The 22209-nt window shown below is 34.5% G+C and overlaps 1 protein-coding gene across 1 annotated transcript in view; it reads left to right on the top strand.

The window, feature by feature from the left end:
* Positions 1–19362, top strand: part of DACH1 (dachshund family transcription factor 1) — a gene marked incomplete at both ends in the record, with an annotated part of 421017 nt that extends 401655 nt beyond the window's left edge. Inside the window, one exon of the mRNA XM_080798598.1 lies at positions 16539–19362. Within this exon, the coding sequence (XP_080654724.1) occupies positions 16539–16576 (38 nt within the window). The remainder of the gene's footprint in view (positions 1–16538) is intronic.
* Between the last annotated feature and the right edge of the window lie 2847 nt (positions 19363–22209).

Below are 22209 nucleotides of genomic sequence, written 5' to 3' on the forward strand. Positions count from 1 at the left end.
CATTTCCAAATATTTCCTTAAAGTTAAATTGTATAGCCAGCAAAGAGGTGAAATTTTTTCATTATTCCAAAGCTATAGGCTTTTATATTTTAAGAGTTGCAGAGTGCTTTAAATGGAATATTAGGGAACAAGTATATATGAGTTTTAGCAATATTTAATGGATCAATGACTGTTTAGAATTCTGAGACTTGAGGGGCGCCTGGGTGGCTCAGGCGTTAAGTGTCTGTCTTCCACTGAGGTCATGATCCTGAGGTCCTGGGATCGAGCCCTTCATTGGGCTCCCTGCTCCACGGGAAGCCTGCTTCTTCCTCTCCCACTCCCCCTGCTGCTTGTGTTCCTGCTCCTACCTGTCTTTAAATTAAAAAAAATAAAAACTAAAGAATTCTGAGACTTGAAAATAATGACTTTTTTTAAGATCTTAAAATTTATTTGGGGGGGGGCAGAGGAAGAGGGAACCTTGAGCAGACTCCCTGCTGAGCACAGAGCCCAACACAAGGCTGGATCCCACGACCCTGAGATCATGACCTGAGCTGAAATCAAGAGTGGCTTAACCGACTGAATTACCTGGGGAACCCCCAAAATAATGACGTGGATTTGTTTTTTATGCTTGGCAACATTTACGATTTCTGAATAAAATGAGTTAACAATGTGACAAACATGTGAACATATAAAACTACACATTTTTAAATCATTTTTAAAAAGATGTTATTTATTTATTTGAGAGAGAAAGAGAGTGAGAGAGAGAGCCTGAGTAGAGGGAGTGGCAGAGGGAGAAGCACACTCCGCACTGAGTAGGGAGCCCGAAGTGGGGCTTGCAGGGGTTCCAGGATCATAACCTGAGCTGAAGGCAGACACTTAATCAACTGAGCCACATAGGTGTCCCTTAAAATCATTTTTGTGATTTATTTAAATTTAATTTCTTTTTTACTGTTTTCTTTAACCACTAACTGGAGATCCTTCCTTTCTTCCTTCCTCCCTCCCTCCCTCTTTCTTTCTTTCTTTCAAAAAAATAAATAAATACTATGGCTGCTTCTGAGTAAGATTTAAACAAATTCCTAAATACTATTTAGGAATACTATTTCTCTGCTTCTCTTTGTTTTATGTCTGGTCTCCCTTGTTTTATATCTGAAATCAATATATTAAGTCCTAAATCCAATATGAATATTGCATGGGAAGTGTTGATCTGGAATGAGAATAAAGAAGAATATAATAAATTCAGAAAGGAACTAGTGAGAATCTAAGTTCTGGTATTGTGCAAGGAATAAGTGGGAGTGAACAGTGACGGATAAGGAGAAAATCAACTCATAGGGCATAGAAAACAGCAGTGGGTAATTTGAAGTAGGTAGTCTGGGAAAGAGATCCAGACCAATGGGGCATTTAGATAGAGTTGAAGAGTGATCATCAAGGTGAACGTGGAGTTTGAGTATGAGGCAGCTTGAATGTGAGGTCCAGACAAGAGATACAGCTTTGGATACCATTAAAACCAATGCTGAAATAGAGAATCTCTTTGCTTAATCTTGAAATTGTCATTCTTCTGAAGAGGCTAGAATGTCAAGTCGCCTCTCCCCCAAGAAAAGAGTTGTAATAAGAGTGATAAATGCAACATAAAGAAGCAAAGAATGTTCAAATGACTATGAGTTAATACATTTCCCTACCATCCCTATTTGTAATGAATGGCCTAATATTTCTTAAAAACAATAGAGAAAACATTAAGTCGCCTTTTTTTTTAATGGCAGTAAGAAAGAATGGATGACTCGACATTGAATTTTGTCCATTAAAGTGAGTGTAATAAAGCTGGGGCCCAAAAATTTACAATGCTAGATTATATACATAAAATTAGAATAGAAAATGCTAAAAATACATAGTGGTATATTAGATAATTCATATTTTGACTTATTTATTTTGCATCTTGTTGATTCTGCAGATTTTACCTATGACAAACTGTCAATTCAACTCTTGCATTAAGAGACATGTATTTTTCATGATATTGTTTCATGTGGCAATATGTTGGCTATCAGTCCTTTCAAGTAATCAAACTACATTGAATAGAGTCATAAACAAAAAAGCAACAATAATTTACTTGCATTGTTAGCTTTTCCTCTGATGCATACATATTCTTTGCAATCATTTGAACAGTATAATACATTCTTGTTTTGATGAAGGGAAACTAAAAATTACACTTTAGACTTGGTAAGTAAATAAAAAATGCTCATGTAATAGTGTTTTGAATTATCACAACAAAGTATGTTTTATACCAAAATAATACTAGTCCTACACCATATTTTAAGCTTTTGGAGCATCAGATTTTTCAATACATGAGATATTTGGTAATAAAGTAATCAAATGTCTGGTTAGAGTTTGAAGCATTGAGAGAATTCTCATCTGAGCCCTGAACTAGCAAAGAACCAGCCCTGTTAAAGAGGGCTGACAAATTGAGCTCTTCATAGAGACACCATAATGCTATCATGATGAGAAAACGGGCAATATTTATTAATCAAGACCTACAAGTTAATATTCTTATAGCTATACCAGTAAGTTTCCTTAAAAAGAGATAGAACTGAAGTCTGCCCAATTAAAATTAGTCAAGGATATTATTACAAAATTAGGCATTTGTGGTTGAGCAATTTAGTATTGTCTAAGTGCAACTGTGAGTTAGCTCTAAAAGAGTAGTAAACAGTTTCTCTGATGGGAGGATAGAGATTTTATTATAAAGTGGTTTTGACATAAGCCTCAATGAGTTCCTTAAATTCATAATGTTTCTTGAAATCTAACCTTAATTCAGGATATAATGATCTACATGGTGACATAAGTTAATTTTATTCATGTCACAATTGGTAGTGATGGGAAAATAAGGAAATACTGACAGTAACCACAGCCACAAGCTATTAATTTTAATGGAAATGGTGGCCTATGTTACCATGACCCGGGGCAGAATTTCACAGTAGGCATGAAATATACATATATCAGCATTTATCTTTTCTTCCTAAATATATGCACATTTATTATAATATACTTTAAATGTTTATTTGTAGAGTTTTTGTGTTTATTTTTTGAAGTTGAATTAAAGAAATTTGACAATCTTATGGAATTTGATATATGCTAAGAACAAATTAGAACTTAAACAACTGTAAGTCCAGAATGCTTAGTTGTGTCCTGAAATTCTTTACGTCTAGAGACAGAGACAATTTGTTAAATGCAAAGTTATCTATTAGCATTGGATATTTTTGTAATAGCACATTTTGTCTTTTTTGTTTGTTTTTTCGTTGTTCTCCACTTTAGAAAGCATTTAGTGGTTTACATTTGTCATTGTTTGTGGCTGGTTTTGTTGATCTTTTCCTGATCAACTTGTAAGGAATTTTGTCTGTTTCTTTGGAAAACATGCAGTTATGATATACAACAGTTTCAAATATTGCAAGATATGAGATTTAACCAAAATTGAACTTAACCAGTCACCACTACTGAATCAAAAGTTTGAAGGGACATTAAAAAGATTGTCTGGCTTCATCTTCAATCTAGTATCTTTCTAAGTGCTTTTAATAGAGAGATCTAGATTTTTTTTGGAGGGGGGAAGGGGTCCTTCTTTCTTTTTCAGTAATTTCTTAAATTGTAATAACTTCAGCAGTATGGAGCTATACGATTTCCTGGGGTGGTTACTTCTGTCACAATGCATCAAGTATCTGATGTAATCAGCTATTATTCTGAGAGAAGTTTAGTATAAGAATTAGACTATTAACAATGATAATTTTTATTTCTGCTATATCATATATCATGAAATAAGATAATCAATCTTTATGGAAAATCTATTTTTTTTTCTTCCCAGTAGAATCAAATTGCCCTAAGGTAATATAGGTAAAGTTACTTCCACTTAACAGAAGATAGACATATTTAATATATATTTTTATATATAATATCTATATTTAAAAGACAAAAAAAAGTTGTGAAAATATTCTGTGATTTAGAATAGTTTATTCCATTAGTAGCAAATCAGAGAGTTTTGTTTGTTTTTTTTTAATTATTTTGATGTAGGGGCGCCTGGATGGCTCACTCACTTAAGCAGCTGACCCTTGGTTTCAGCTCAGGTCATGATCTTAGGGTCCTGAGATCCAGCCCCACATAGCCTGCAGCCTGCGTGAGAGTGTGTCTTCCTCTCCCTCTGCCCCTCCCCCACCCGTGGCACACAGTCTCTCTCTAAAATAAATAAATCAAAAGGAAAAAAAATTAAAAAATTATTTTGATGTAGGAAGACAGATATTGTACTGGCAAAAACACAGGTTGGTTTTTCTATTTCTCTGAAATGTAGGCAAGCTTCCAAGAGAACTCAGAAAGTGGCACTTGGCAGGGTGAATTCACATGATCCAGAGTCGGGTCATCAATCTTTTTCTGGGTTTCAGAAGAAAGCCAATGGAGGTAGTATACTAAAACACTGTAAGTCACAAGAACTGAAATATTTTGTTGTGACATTGACCAGCACATCTTTCTTACAAAGGAAGGAGTATTAATTATTTGCCATGGCACAACAAATTACTTCCAAACTTCATGGTGTACAACATTTATTATCTCACAGTTTCTGTAGGCGAAGACTCTGAGAATAGCTTAGCTGGGTCATCTGCTTTGAGATCCTCCAAGGCTACAATAAGTTGTTGGAAGGGACTGCAGTCAACTCTAGACTCAGCTGAGGCAAGATTCATGTCCAAGCTTATTCATGTGGCTATTGGCATGCCTCCCATCCTCAAGGGTGTTGGATTGAGAGCCTCAGTTTCCTTGTTGGCTACCGGCCAGATACCACCATCCGTTCTTTGCCACAGAACTTTCCATTGGGCAATTCAGTACATGGCAGCCTGCTTCAGCAGATCAAGGAAGTGAAAAGATGCAAGGAGACTGTCTTCCAGCAAGATAAACATCAGTTGTTTATAACCTAAGCTTGGGAATGATTTTCCTCCACTTTTGCCACATTCTCTTCATTAGAAGCAAGGGCCTAGATACAGTCACACTTAAAGGAGATGCGGATCACATGAGGATATGAATATTGGGAGGCAGGGAGCATTACTGGCCATCTTAGAGTATTACTACCAAAGTGGCTATGCAGAAAATAAAATCGTCAAATTATCTGGCAAGAATGGGATTAGGACAAGAAGTATTATATAATCAAATATTTTCTGGAGTCAAGAATATATCTAAAGGTAGACCAGATGTATACATCAGTCTTTGAAGGGAACCTCATCCCTTATTGGTGCTTTCATTTGCAAAACATGCCCGCATAACCGCTTTCTCTAGGCTACCTTTCTGGACAAACCCTCTATTGATTCTCATATTCTTTCTTTAGATGTGAACATTCTGTCAACACATTTCCTTGCCTGTTTGCTAGTCTGTCTCTTTAACATAACGTTACACTTCTCTGGGCCGATCCCTTGTGGGTTAATTTTAAAGTTGAGCGCACAGAGAGCTGCCTTATTTAATAATTCTTGTATAACATGTTACTGTTCTTACCCATATACTCTCTACCCATCAACAACAGTTGATGATTCCATTAGATAAGATATCAAGAAAAGCTATTCTCCACAGAAGTGTCATTTCTTTAGTTACAGCAGTTATCATATTTATTTTAAAAATTTGAGGCCTTTTCATGGAAGTCTGTCATTTGTCAAGTTTAGCACTAGACCAGTATTTTGGTTCAGTATTGTATAAATGTGTTAAATAAAGCTCTAGAGATTTAGAACTTTATTCACTTATAGGTACTTCCCTAAACAAATATGACTTTATTAAAATTGCTCATTTAAAAAAAAAATTTGCTCATTTAGTCATGATAGAGAAAATGGGAAAAAAATGAAAAAATGCTTAAGTTTTAAAAGAAAGATGATATCCCCCCTCCAAACATAAAAGAAAATAACTGGACTCTGCAAGAAATGCTCTTCTAATTGTCACCTTTGTTTTTTTCCCCTAGAGATAATACATAAGTTTATTCTGAAAACAATTTATTCACTGAGGATTTTGACTGTTTCTTGCAATTCTGAAGGATACAAATGCTTGTTTTGAAAGATCCATTTCCCTTTCCTGCAATATTTTGTTTCATCACATAAGGCATCACCTTGTTCTGTGTTCTATGTTAATTAGTCATAGTACATAATTTATCCATCCATCATTCAGGTTCAGATATGCCCTCAAATGATTATTTCCTTACATACCTGTGTCTTAGTCTTCTTCATTCCAGAAATGAATAGAAGAATGCAGAAAGTAATGAGAGATTTTACTGTGCTTTACTTTGCTGAAGTTGGGAGGTCTCACCTTCCAATCAGGACCAGGTAACCTAAGTGCAAAGCACCCCATTCTCACTTACTGGTACATTAAGCACCGTGATGGTTTCCCACTTCTTACTAATGAATGCTTAATTAGAACACACACACACACACACACAAATGTTTTACCTAAGTAGACCTACCAGCGATAGAATTTTTCTTTGTTTACAGAAACAAAACAGAACTTTAAAGAGGTCTGTGTTCTGCTTTTTGTTTATTTTTGATAAACTTTTAAAAGATAACCTGTGTTTCAAACACAGATACTCAGAACAGTACTTTCCGTTTATCAACAAATACACATTAGCGTACATAGTCCTAACTAACTAACAGGTAATAAGTTAAGCAGACTTCATAAACTTTACAATTGTAAATTTACCATTAAAACAAAATGGACCAATAGACCAGAATCCAGCTTATGTCCACACCCTCAGTCCAGTAAGTTTCATGAAACTGAACCTGGTCTTTCAGGAGAACTCTATTAAGAAAATCACTAAGCATAATCTTACTATCTAATACTTGAATAGGACTTCTCAAAAGCCTCGTTGTTAAGCAGAAAACATTTACTATGAGATTACTGTCCACGTAATCAGTAAAACAGTGTATGTGGATAGCGGAGAGTGTATATCCTCAATGAGTTATTAATAAACACCCGACATTGGGGAAATAATAAAACTTTATACCATCTAGGCAAACTATTTTATTGTTTAACTTGTATTTGAAAGAAAACCATACTCACAGAAAAATTCAAAAAAACTATTAAAACTCTCAATTGTAATGAGATAATAGGATTCATCTATTAATAATATTTTGTTCCCATGTGCTTTATAATTATTTCTCTTTTTTTTAAGAGTTTATTTATTTATTTGGCAAACAGAGATCACAAGTAGGCAGACAGGCAGGCAGAGAGAAGGAGGAAGCAGGCTCCCTGCTAAGCAGAGAGCCCGATGCGGGGCTCCATCCCAGGATCCTGGGATCATGACCTGAGCTGAAGGAAGAGGCTTTAACCCACTGAGCCACCCAGGCGCCCCTTTATAATTATTTCTATCTGCATAGTATTTTCTGAAGCATTTGAGCAGAAGTTGTATAAATCTGTACCCTTTACGTGCTAATACATACCCATACCTATTTCAGGGGGCAGTTACTAAAAACAAGGATATTCTCTTATACATAACCACAGAATATTTATCAACTCAGTAAATCCTTCCTTGTCACCCTACTCTTATTTAATCTGACACCGGAATTCTAATTTTGTAATTTGACCCAATCATGTCCCTTATAGCATTTTTATAGCATTGCTGAGTCGAAATTAGTATCACATATTGTCATTTCTCTTTAGTCTCCTTGATCTTGAACTCTTCCTTGGACTTTAAGAAATGTATAAAGTTGACATTTGGGGGAACACAGTCTTAATAGAGTGTTCATCATTTTGCATGTTTGCATCTGATGTTTCCTCATGATTCACCTCGGGCCATGTATTCTAAGCCCGTGTACCACCCACACGAGATTGTGTTTTTCTCAAGGTATACATTCAGAGACACACAATATCCATCTTCCCCTCATTTTGTGATGTTAGTTTGATAGCTCCTTCTGTATATTTTTATTGAGCACTTGCCAGTTTCCAGGCAATGTTCAAGGAACTAGTAACACACAAAACCATATAGTATGTTATCTGCTCTTAAGTTTATTATAGCCAGACTTTAATCAGTGTCTCTAGGATAGTGAAGATTTAAGTGCTGGCATAGTGAAAGCAACTTGGGGGGACAATTATTTGAATCCTATGACACGTAGTTGTGACAACACTTAAGTTCTAGTAATACAATATATGGGATCCAAACCCTGTCTCCATGAGTATAAGCTGATTATTCATGATTAAAACATTGTGTCACAGGGCTAATTTCTTAACATTAAGTATAGAATGGCCTGTTCCCTATTGCACAGATAAACAGTAGACAGTTGATGATGATGATTTTTTTTAAAATCTATTTTGCTTGGTTGTGGTCATGGAGATACAGTTTTAAGAATAAGAAGTTCTTAAATAGGTATCAGTTCATAGAACCACGGGGTCCAGGTTTTTGCCCCAACCGGGGAAGATTCTTGAGTTACAGAATAAAATATCTTTAGTACCCATTAAAGTGGGATTATCTTAATCTTGGGTAGTAAATTCCTCTCTGCCCACAGAGAGCATCAACATCATCATTGAGCCTAAAATGCAGGCAAAGGGCCTCTTTAAGATACTGACAACAAGAATGTCATTTCTCAGAGGAACTGAGATATTTTAAGCTGATCTAGCAATTTGGGAAAAGTATTTTGCTTAGGGCTGGAGTTGACTAACTCCATGCCAGCTGACGGTAACCACGACTATCTGCAGATCTTCAAATGCCTTCCCTGAACATTCTTCAGTCCAGCTTTCCTTACTGGTTGTCTCTTTCATGTCTCATTTAGAAAGGGGGATGTGATTAGACAAGCTTGCCCAGTGATGATCCTTTCTAGCCACACAATACCTACAGTCCAGTTCCACCTGCTTCAAACTCTACAGTTGTCAAAGTTCAGGTCTCTCCTCGATTCTGGTGCTTACGTAAAGTCTGATATGAAGTCCCTTCACATGGAGTTGCACTTTTACCATCTTTGGTGAAAGCTTAGTTACATTTCAACATCATAGCTTTAGATGTTCTTCTAAAAACATATTTTAAACTAGACTGTATTCTATCCTTTACTTTCCTCTTTGAAGGGAACTGAAAAACTTATAAAAGTAGTTTTTGATTATACTTTTTTGTCTTCACTGTTAACCAGAAAAAACTTACTTCATACTAGCCTTTTGGTAAACGTGATATTACCTGCTCTGATTTCCAGTAAGCTGAGCTACATTGTTCCATTAGGTAACCCGTTGCCTACTGCTTGTCCTGGTATATTTGGTTTATACAGACAGAATGCACTTGTTGCAGGACTCTTGTGTACATAAGTCCATGCCCCCTCTCTAGAAGAGCACCAGGTGCTTATACGGAAAGAAGTCAAAAGAGATCTGGGGTCTTGTCCCCTCTCACTTTGACCCAACTCTATGGGCCACAGGTTCTGCAGTTACAATCTGAGTTACAGAAAATTCAAACTCTGTTGCAACTTTTTTAGTCTTTACTTTTTAATTATCTTTGAACCCAACCTTGAATATAACTTCTGGAAATCACTTGGACAGTTATTAGCTGCATTTCATGAGAAGAAATATTTACTCAGAATTCTCTTGTAAAAGGGCCTGTGCTGAACATCAATCTCTCTTAAAATATTTCTCATGTTAAATGTAGACTTTGTGTCTCTGCTTCTTTGCTTTAGCAGTTGCAGAATGTTCTTACTCTAAATATAAAATTATAAAAAAAAGCAAGAAACAATATTTTCTTTAATTAGCTTCTTCCTTTGGGGGTTTTAGAAAAGGGGTTATGACTTGACAAAGATCCTTCCCATCTGTTCCTGTTTGTTTGCTTTTATTTTGACTTCCTCTCGTTGTCTTATCAAATATCACATGAATCATTAACATTTGTTTTCATCACTTGTTTTGGTTTCTCTTACTTCACGTGATTAAGACATTATGTTGAGAGAGGCTCAGGGCTAATATTAAACTAATATTCTTTAAGTAAATATTAAACTTTGTGGATATGTGATCTTATATGTTTGCCCTGGGTTATGTTAATATTTTCCTCAGCTCAATAGTAGTGAGATATGTGCACATACAACTGTTTTGTGAAAGCAGCAAATTTTGTTAGATACAGGTGTCTGGATATAAGTTTTGAACAAATAGATGCCTTTTTTAATAAAGCTACTTCCTAACAGGAAATGTAATTTCTTAAGCCCTTTGTGCAAAAGACATGTCCGAGACCCTGGTGGATGTTCCCAAGGGAGTTCTATTCAAAACTAGAGTATACATCTATTTGCATATTGTGTGATACCTTTCACTAACATACTCCCTTATTAATGATTTCACATAGTTTTCATACAATGAAAGAATTGGATTTCTGGTGTCACCCAACAAAACAATTTGAAATTGTTCCAATTTGTATGCGGTCTTCTAATATAAAAATCTTATTATAGAATGTGATTGTTATTGAACAGATTTCATTAATTTTAAAAATAAATGATCAAGCTCTTCAATACTCTAGTTTTAAAGTATATATAGAATGAAAGCTAAATCCTGTATCTATTTGTATTAGTTATTACCAGTAATTACGTAAGACCTGCAAAAACATTGCATCAGAAAATATTGCATCAAAACAGTAAAATTAATACATGAACACAAAACAAACCAAATTGGAAATTTTGTGACAGATACTCTATTGCTTCCTCTTTAGCCACAGAAGATAATATACTATATACTTAATATACAATATACTTAAAGGTCCAATCTGAGGGCTTCAACTTTATTTATTTATATTTTTTTAAAGGGAGAGAGAGATAGAAAGAGAGAGAGAGATAGGGAAGGACGGAAGGAAAGGGAGAGAGACTCCTAAGCAGATTTCATTCCCAGAGCAGAGAGCCCAGTGACCTGAGCTGAAATCAAGAAATCAGACACTTAACTGACTGAGCCACCATTGGCTTCAACTTTAATACTAAAATCTGAGATCCATTTTTGCAAAAAATTTAACTCATTATCTATAAATCTAAATCTGCATAGTTAACAGTAAATAGCATATAAAAATTTATACCTCCAATAAGCTATTCCATGATCTGGATACTTTCTTATACACCAAGTTATAGCTATAAGCATCAGATCACAGTGAACTTTGGAACTATTAGGAATTTGTAATTTAAATAGTTTCATTCACTCCCTACTCCCAAATGCTTTTAATTAGAACAGACTTTTTAATTAAGTACTCCCATGCACAGTGTAGCTTGATGACTTTTCTGTCATGTCAACCTCCCATACAAAAGCAAATAATCATAGTGTTAAAGGAAGATATTTTCTCTAAAATCAAGTCATCAGAATGCTAGTTCTCATTTCAATTTATTCAGCTGAAATTCTTCATGCTAAAGGAAAGATCCCGTCTTGGGGAAGACAGCGAGGAAGAGACCCACAGGGCAGGCAGGCTGGTGGTGCTGAGAGGCAAGCTCTTACCTCTACAAGTCAGAGCCCTTGCATTTCCTCCACTGAGAGGCCAGTTACTTATTAAAGGAAAGAAACATAATGGAAAGGTTGTGGACTTTGGATTCACACGAGTATCAAATCCCTACAACTTTATTTGCTAGCCCTGTGAAAGTGTGTAAGATACTTAAGTTCTTCAAGCTTAATAGCTTTCTTTAAAAAGGGACTAAGAAGGGGCCTTTGGGTGGCTTAGTTGGTTAAACGTCTACATTTGGCTCAGGTCATGATCCTGGGGTCCTGGTATCAAGTTCTAGGATCGAGTCCCTTGTCAGGCTCCCTGTTCAGCCGGTAGACTGCCTCTCCCTCTGCCTCTGCATACCCCACCCCACCACTCGTGTGCTCTCTCTCTCTCGAATAAATAAATAAAATATGTAAGAAAAAATAAAAGACACCAAGAAGGCCTATTTTGTTGAGTTGATGGGAAGTTTAGGCTTAAAATCTATAAAATGACGTGAACACAAATGATGAGAAAATATTAGCTATACTAATAAAAATCATTGCCTTTATTGCTAATGTACTGGATCTTAAAGAAGAACTCTCATCCATTTGAGATAGCAAGGAATAACTGTTTGGTAAACCTGGCCCAGCATCAGAGAGAAATAGACAATTTTCTGTGGTCAACACGTGCAGAAATAAATACAGTATGAAAAATAGTGGATAGGTGTGACATTATCTAGTTAGAAGGTAAGTTTAATGCACAAAGGGCAGCCCTTAAAACAAAATATATAAATAAATCCTCTGTTTCCAGATGCAAACAGCATACCTCTGACTAACGAAGTCTTAGCACATGGAAGCACTCCAGGGATTGTAATGACCTTCATTGTGTAGCTCATTTTTGTAGAGCCTTCTCAATGACCCCATGGCTTTGCTTGCTGTTGGAAGACTCAAGGAAGGGGAGTATTGAAACCATTATTATATGACATAAAAACATAGCTCACTTTGAATTATGGGCCCATATATCTTTGCTAACACCCTTGCCATTCAACTTTCACTCAGGTGGTTTGTTATCAGAAGCCTGAGATAGACCCACAGTCCCATAATTCAGAGGCCTGTTGTTAGCTTTCTGGGTGCATACATATGAGGCTATTTGCTCTGGATTGAAGGACCAATTTAACTTCTCTGGAGCAATATAAAATAAGTCAATTTTTTTTTCCTTACAGACTTCGCATCATCTATAAGTATGTTTCAATAAAGATGACAAAATTATAGCATAGGAATGATTTGAAAATTAGGCTTTGTAGTCAAAAAGAGAGTTACTCTCCACAGTCTGTCTCTGCCTGGTATATATCTGCTTCCAGTTAATTCTAAGGCAGATAATCTCTGATGCCTAAGTATTATTTAATCATGGAAATGCCTTAACTATAGCAGGTGGGATCTGTTTTATGGCTGGCATCTTTAATGTTTGCTGCATTTGTCCATCTGTTAGGAACATTAGTCAAAAATGCAAGGAGACATTTATTAAAAGTGGAATTGTGGTGAATCAGATACTGAGCACATAAATATAATGTATGTAATTTTTATAAATGTATTTTGTATATGATCTATGGTAAGATGCTTACAAAATAATTATTATTGCTATATTTTTAAATGAATATAGTTTTATTTTGAAATGTAGTTTCAGGGGCACCTGGGTGGTTCAGTTGGTTAAACTTCCCACTTGATTTTGGCTCAGGTCATGATATCAGGGTGGTAAGACTGAGTCCCGTATAGGGCTCCATGCTGGCTGTGGAACCTGCTTAAGATTCTCTCTCTCCCTCTCCTTTTGTCCTACCCCCCAAAAAAAATAAAAATAAAAAATTAAATTTAGCTTCCAATACACTTTAAAATTTCTAGCATGCTAAAGATAATTATTTTTGTTATGTAAGCACATTAATTCATTTCTCCAAAAGTTTAATATTTGAGACTGCTTTAAACTTTTAAGGCAAGCCTCATGCTAAATACTGTCATTCTAATACTGATGGGAAAAGAGATACGGCTGGATCCTCCATGGTTCTCAGCCACATAGTAGGCTCCCCAGAGGTAACTTCAAAGTAGACAAGTGCTATGGAGTTAATTATCAGGACGCTTGTATTGGAGAATAAATAGGAGCTCTCTATCTAGACAAGTTCTATAGAAGGGAGCAGAGAAATAAGCAGGGAAGAGGGAGGTACTTATCTTCTAGATTTCTAAGATGAAGAACAGGCCTTATACTCCAACATGGTACAGAGCTTGGTGTGTCCTGGAATGCAAAGGAGAGCCAGGGCCATGGAATAGGGGAGAGTACTAATAGATACGATTAGAGAGGAAAATACTATATCAAATTAGGTAGTACCTGGTAGGCCTTGGTGAAGAATTTGGCTAGTGAATCTCTTAAAACAAGTATTTACACTTAATGAATTATTTTTGTATACCCACTCTTTGCTACTAAAATCTCTCTTCCTCATAAGCTGCAGACATCACAGAAGATTTGAAAGCTACTTTTCAAGATTTTTTTTCTCCTTTAATATGTGAAGATTTTTTTTTAAACCTCAATGAACCCTGAAGTATTAATTTCGAGCAAATACTTTTCTATAGCTATTGTGAAGGACTTTGAATTTGGGGAAAGTTAAGAGTGTCTCTTGCCCCACTGTGTAATGCTAGGAAACATTTGCCTTTTTTTTTTTTTTAAAGTAAGAGTGGAAGTGATACTCTCAGCATAATTGACAGCATAGCAGAAATAATGAGACAGTTGAAAGGAGGAGGAAGTAGGGATAAAGTAATTAAAGGGCTAAGAATTAAAAAGTTTGGTAAAAAATATAGTACTCTACTTCTTTGGTTGCTTCTGAGTCCTTTATTACCAGATTTTTATAAAATTTATATTGCCTTATGTAGTAAAAATCATTAGGATCAAAGTTATCTCTAAAAAGGTTCAATTTCTAACCACATGATACTAAAAGTATGAACGGCTGAAATTTTAGCTCATTTTTATAAATACCAACTTTATTAGGTTTATTTACAAAGTGAAAAATCAAAACTCCTGCTAAGCAGAACCTAGAAAGTGATATCTATATATCTATATCTTTATTTCTAATGTAAGTGAGAAAATCATAGTTTTGTCCCATGGGTGAGTATAATCAAGCCAACCAAACAGAAGAAATCAGATGATGTTCCATACAAAAAAGAAATAACATGTTATTTCATAACATCTTAATATGGTACTGTCATGTCCTTTCTTAGAAAGAAATTTTTTCATAATGTTATGGCTTTGATATGGGTATTTGATTTATACTTGATTTAAGAAATTATTATCTTCATTGAGTATTACAATGGCTACTTCTGAGCTGTCGTAATATTATTAAGGAAATTATCGTTACAGGCCAGGAAGTAAAATGTCTTTAGACAATGTATGTAGGGCGATTATCCAGCATAGTTTTGTATGCTTTTAAGTCATTGTTCAAAATTAGACTTGAGTTAGATTAATAATACATTTTCATTGCTGAATCTCAGATTATATCATACATCCAAATGTGTATGCCACTATAGGGAACAGATAGTCATTGTCATTATTTGATGTTTCATGTATTAAAAATAATGATGATACGTAATTGTGGAACTGGGAAGCTAAGGATGTTTAGAGACTTCCAAGTAAATGTTACTATTAAAGCTGAACTGGATGAATTTTACAAAGGCAACCAATACTCGATACACCTTATTAGAAGTTAGCCAGTATGAGACCAATCTCATGAACATTCTTTTTCACGTTGTTGAAGGCAAATTGTGGATTTTGGATGTTAACAGTATAATAAGTTAAATATATATTTTATTTATTTGTTAGTTTGTTTGTTTATTTCAGTATATACTTTGTGTAAATCTCACAACCTGAACTATTCATTCATTCAACACATATTTATTGAACATGTACTAGATTCTTGGGATAAATCAATGAACAAAACAGAGTTCTGTGACATCTTAGAGGAAATATTCCAACTATACAATTTAGGCCAAAATCAAACATAATAGGAATGTAAAATTTGGGCATGCCAGAATTTCTATGAAGTAAAAAATGGTTTAACATTGGTCTTAAGTTCCTTACTAATAACTATGTCTACTACACATTATGTGAAAGCATTTAATTAGCTTAATGTTGAAGGTGAGATCTGCACATATTTGGATTATATTTTTCTATTTTCTTCGACTTACTGTAGATTTTTTCCGTTTTCTTATATTTTAACACTATCGATCAGCTGTGAGTCATTTTGCAAATATTTATATGGCAATATTCATTTTTAAAAATGCCTGGAAAATTTTCCTTTTCAGATTACCTTCTGCTATATATCTTATAACTTGGAATTTAGATATATTTTATACAAATATATCCAAAGTTTAGTCCATGCCACAAAGTTGGCAGCTTAAAGGGTGCTACATTTGAGAAATGAGCTTACATTTTGTTTTGTTTTTCCCCCGGATTTTTAATTTCCTATTTCTTATTTCTGCTTCATTCAAATGGGATTATTGAATGTGTCCAATATTTGATATGCTTTTCTTTTTCACATAACCGTGGGTTTCTCAATTGGTTAAAGTTGAATAATATATTTTCATCTTAACATTTAACTGTTTGGTTAATTTCACTTTAAGGAGGAAAGACTATATAGTTCACTGATAGTGGGGAAATAACCTAGGAGGCTTTCATATAAATAGCAACAAATGTGCACAATAGTTACATTACATGGTATATTTAACAACACTGCTAAGGAGTAAGATGGGAGCTCAGTCTTTCGCAATGGAGATACACCTGAGTGCATTCAGAGAAAATTTGGTTCTGCAAGCTTGGAGGAAGTAATTGTCATTCAACAGAATTCAACTAGCTTTGCATATCAGTAACACCCACACAGGCATACTCTTATCTGTTTTCTGAGTGCTCTTGAACTGATATCAAAATAGCAAATATATATTTATGAGAACTAGAAATTCTGTATTATTTTTGATCACATAAACTCAATATAATTATGAAATTAACTTTGAGAATATGTGAAAAATGTTACTTCCTAAACAAGTGAAGATAGAAGAAAATCCACAAATTTTGTATCATCAAGCTTACTTAGTTTTTATGTTCATATTTGTCCCCCAATGTCATGAAATTAATTATTTTTATTGTTCATTTTTAGATGGAAGACTGTATTTGAAAACTACTGTCATGTACTGAATTTTTCCTGTTGAAGAAATCCATGTTATAGTAAAGAACTTTGCAGACATTCGTCATTGGAAAGTTCGGAAAAAAATAAAGTCCTTTTAAGGGAACTTCCTCAATTTTGTGTATTAATGTTCTTTAAAAGTTTAAGTATTCTACAAAAAAAAAAAAAAAAATTTCCTCCATTGATTTTCACCTGTGGTTCATACCAGAGACCTGAGAATGTTTGTAAATGTACAGGTATCCAACTTCTTACAGTTAAAAACTGCAACTTTGCTGCTGGACACTTGTATACCGAGTTAAAGGCAGGTCTGAATAAGGCCTCGCTTTGTTTTTTTTTTGGTTTTTTTTTTAATGGAATGAACCATTTTCCTCCTCTGAAAATTCTGTATCTGAGCACATCAAGAGACTCTTGTACCAGTGGTCACCCAGACTTACAGAATTATGTCCTCCAGAAACCAGCAAGAAAACTTGGAAATGAACTTGTAGGGGGCATAGAGGATTCCTAAAAAAACAAAAAAACAAAAACAAAAACAAAAACAACAAAAAAACACAAAAAAATAAATAAAACAAAAAAAACAAAAAAAAAATCAATAAATCAAAGAGTAATATTCTATTACATTCGATTTTAAACTAATTGTGGGTTTTCTCCTGAAGATTTTTTTCACATACTTCCAAAAGACCAACAAATGGATGTTGACAACAACCCAGTGAAATACCATTTTGCATATCTGAAAAGAAGCATTGAATATAAGCCAAAAGGTTTCACTGAAGGTCTTTTTTCGTAAAAAATAAATAAATAAATGTAACATGTTTTCATTCCAAACTGGTAGTGGCATATAGAATTTAAAATAATAATGATGCTTCTTATTCAAACTGTTGGTCACATGTACAGTATATAAACATAAAACATACAAGGAAGGTATTATGTATGCAGTAGTATACTAGAGTTTAGGAAAATGAGAATTTTAGAAAATATGTTTTGTCACCCTGTTAGTCAGAAAGACACCTTTCTGGTTTTAACGCATGCAGGCATGTAAATATTCGTCTGGAGTCACAGTATTAATGAATGAGATCTTAAGCATCTGGTGACATCAGAACTCTGTGTCAGCCACTTTTATTTGTATATTGAACCCTAGTTAGTGCCCCAAACTGCACTATTGAGAATGGATTGTGGCTGAACAGTAAATCAAAACACCAGAAATATTTTTATATGTTAATGTCATATTATGTTAATGTTGCTGAAAAACAGAACCTAACAAACCCTTGATGTATCAGTCCAATACCATGTAGCACTGAGTGATAAAGTTAAAATGTGTTGTGCTTCCCCACCCCTGGTCAGAGGGAAGGGTGCCTATGTGTTATTTTCACTGTCTTTTTGAAAGTTACAGTATGTATTTTCACTTTTGTGCAGATAACTGGAAGTAAAGCTGCAACAGTGCTTATTCACACTGAAGTTACCTTCTCTTTGTTTTTCCTAATCTGGAGTTACACCTTTAAAGACTGATATTATGAATCAGTACAGTCGCTGTGCATTTTATGATTTTGTTGTCACCTTAAAATTTTATGATCATAACATTATTTATTACCATAAACAGCAAAATCCGAAATGTCCAAGAAAACTAGCGTAAAAATGTTTAAAGATAGTTCTGATTCGGTGTTAATTATTTGGTTAAGAGAAGAAATTAACATTATAGATACTCTGGCACTAAGCTTCTGTAGTTTTTAGGTCTTCCTTGCAATACTGGAACATATTTCTTTTGTGTAGTTCGCTATTAACCCACTAAGTCCATTTTTTTACTACAATGAAAAAGTTATATATACAGTTCCTATTTTAGCTTGCTTGAAAGGGAGCAATATTTTTATTTAAAATACTGTTAGTAAATGCTCTGTAGAAACTTGGTTTTCGAGGCATCATTTGTCCATATCCATCTTTTGTTGTTTGAGCACAAGAGATTCTATTCCTTGTTGTATGTATTTCTTGTTTTTCCCTGTATGCAGTCTTTAAAGGATTACAACACTTAAAATTGGAGGGACTTGTGGCAAGCTTTTGAATCATACATTTTTTAAAAGATTTTTAAAAAAGCCTACAACTTACCTAAGTAGTAGAATCAGCCATTGCTCTGCTCCTTGCATAGAGTCACCTGTTAAGTAGGTTAAATAGTTTTAAAATGCATACTTTCGAGACCCTTGAGAATGCTTTAGTGTTTGGTTTGATATAAAAGGAATTTTAGCAAGGATTAAAGAAAGAAGCTATCAGCTATATGTTAAGAGAATCTTACTAACATGTTGTAAATATTACAATTCATGAAATGTTATTTTAAGTCTGTAACTTAAGTTGTTTCTCCTTTTTTAGTTATACAGGTTGGTTTGGAATTTGTTTTCATTTTGGGTTTTTTTTTTTTGGTATAAACAAGTAAAATTGTGCCCATTTTATGGTTTCCATGCTTTTGTAATCCTAAAAATATTAATGTCTAGTTGTTCTATATTATAACCACATTTGCGCTCTATGCAAGCCCTTGGAACAGAACATACTCATCTTCATGTAGGACCTATGAAAATTGTCTATTTTTATCTATATATTTAAAGTTTTCTAAAAATGAGAAAAGGTTATTACGAATTTTGTTGTACAAAATCTGTACAAAAATCTGTTTTTACATCATAATGCAAGAATTGGAAATTTTTCTATGGTAGCCTAGTTCTTTGAGCCTGGTTTCAATGTGAGAACCACGTTTACTGTTATTGTATTTAATTTTCTTTTTTCTTTTCAACAATCTCCTAATAAAACTGTCTGAAATCTCCCTGTGACTTTTTTTACAGTTCGTCTTTATTAAATTTTGTAAAATGCATAGCATTGAAGGAATATTTACTTTCTAATGGGAGGCATCTAAAAACAACATAAGTCAGCTCTTTGCAATGCGAGGGGAACAATGCTCAATGATTTTATTTAACATGCAACTGCTTCTATCTCTAATATGAATTACTGTGCTGAAAAACATCATAAAAGCACACTCTGTAGTTATTGTTTAACAAGCAGATTTTCCATATTTTGTTTCTTGCCAGCTAAGCAAACTGCCCACATATACATGATTTATTTATGTACATTTCTCAGTTTATGAAGCTGTTATTTGTACCCTTTTCCTTTATATTCTTATATTCCCATGATTCTTATTTCACAAAGCTTTGTGCTGAATAATGTAAAGTAGACATGTTGATGGAACAAAATATATTATTCCCATATCTATAAGAGTGTAGATTTGTAACTCTTAGTGTTTTGCTTTCATTATCTATCATTCGAAAAAATGCCTTTAGAAACTTTGATATTCCAATATCTTTTAATAATATATACACGTTTTAATCAATCCAAAATGCTGCATCTGAAGAAATATTGGGTTACTATCTCTGTGAATATTCTAAACATTCCCAAGAGAATGGAAAATGGATTTTCTTTCTGTCAAAAGAAATTATTCCATGAATTAACAAAATATGATTTTTCCCTAATAAAAACTTAAAATGTTTATGTGACCATTACAAACACATTTTTGTCTTCTGTCTTCATATGTTTATGTCAGTAAGACTTGTACTAGAATATCATACAGTCTTTGGATGTTAGTGGAATTTGGTAATGATTTGAGATTTTTTTCCCCCATGTGTTCTCATTGGGACTAGCAAATTTACAATATGAACAAAAGCTATTTATGACCAGATGAGAGTAAATTACAAATGAAACTTATATGGATTGCATTTTTACAATATGGGAAGTAGAGATGTTAATAGAATTAAAACGTTATTGTAAATGGCATTGTAAAAAATACCACTTTTCTTCATGTGTAGGCTTGGTGCTAACATTTATCTTTAATATGTACAACTGGTATATAAAAGCTGAACTGATCCTCATTTATTCATTTAAACAGATTCATTAATAAAGCCTCTATTCTGCACAAAGCACTGTGCTAGATGTTGTAATGACTCAAGTGGAAAACTTAGCTGTTGTCCCAGAGGAGCTGATAATTTTGTTGGAATAGGAAATTTTACTTTCAGCAAGAAAAGATTCATTGAGCATCTTCTAATGTGTAGGGGCCATGGAGCTGGTTTCAACAAGACACCGACTTAGACATCTTCCCAAGAAGTGGTACTAATGACCCATTTTGTACACTCATCTTCTAGAGGATAGTACAATATGTTTGTGAGTTAAACGGTTGTCTAGGAATTGGGGAAATGGATGGATACAGCTTCTTCTAAGTAAAACACTATACCAGGTGTTCTTTTCATGTTATCTTTCATTTATTTCAGTCAGAGCATTTGTCTTACCAATGCTCACCAACTTTTTTTTAAGGTAAGTAGCCTATTTAATCACACACACACACACACACACACACACAAATTATCATCAACCACAAATTCCTACTGCGTTGGGACTTTTGAGTATAGTTGTAATATTCCATTTTTATGACCCCACATCTATAGATCTATGGTAAAATGGGACTCAACTGATTCAAATACAGAGCATAAATGCCTAAAGGCCAAAATAGTTCATTGGGTAATGAATGACTTTTGTAGTAGGAGCAGCATCAATTGTATTTATAGGTGAACAAGCTGGAGATTTTGAGTTGAAATTTTGGATCAGTTGTGGCTTCTTTGGTTGGCGTAACAAAAACTGATTCCTGCACATGGTTAAAGAGCAGAAGGAACTGGTCCTAAAGACGGAGAGGGTACACATGGAATCTCAAGCCCGGATTGCAGCCAGCCCCCAGAGACCAGCTCCCTCTTACTTTCACGCCTCTGCTGCTCTCAGTGTTTCCTCTCACTGTGGACATATTTGTTTCTCTTGTTCACCTCTTGACTCCTCCATTATTCAGGAGCATAAGACCCAGGCCACAGAAGTGAGGCAGTAGTCATTGTCTCTCCCTTGTCCTGACTCAGATGACCTGAAGATTTTGATTGCCTCACGTCAGAGCACATGCAAGCAAGGTACCCAGGCAGTACATTAGGTGCATCTAGGCAATTTTAGGAATACTGTGTCTGATTAAATTTAAATCTCTGGGGGTTGGGGCGAAGGCCTATGTTCCTCAGGTGATTCTTATGAATAGCTAAGGTTGAGGACCACTGTCTGGGAGACTGGCAAATATCACATCATAGAAAATTTACTAACAAGACTTCTTCCAGGGCGGGAGCATGGTTGGGGATGGGTGGGGGATGGGTGGGGGGCATTAGAAGCTACACACACACTGTAAGAGCCAACCAATAGTTCTACAAAATCATTAAATAAGGCAAAATCTGTAAAGTATTTAATATATATTTTTAAAAAGTAGTTTCAGCATTGTGAACTTAATTCTGAATATGAATTTGCAATCCCAGTAAGGTACAATAGACGATATCTTATTTTTTTTTCCTAAATAAAATTATTGAATAATCTAATAATAGAGCTGCACAGGGAGGTACAAATTCTATTTCAATAATTATTGAGGCTTTCTCCATCTAAATGTCCTCAGTCCAAACATTCTCCTCAGTCTGTACCATTTGGAGGGAATGTTTGGGTTTTCATGCCTAGGGTCCAGCCTTTAAGAAGCAGCTCTAAACCCTTCTCTTCAGAGGGCCTCCAGATTTGTGGAAGCATAAATTATAACACAGTTTGGTGTGATTCTCAA

The sequence above is a fragment of the Martes martes genome (genome assembly GCF_963455335.1).
Source record: "Martes martes genome assembly, chromosome: 3".
In the NCBI taxonomy this organism is placed as follows: domain Eukaryota; kingdom Metazoa; phylum Chordata; class Mammalia; order Carnivora; family Mustelidae; genus Martes; species Martes martes.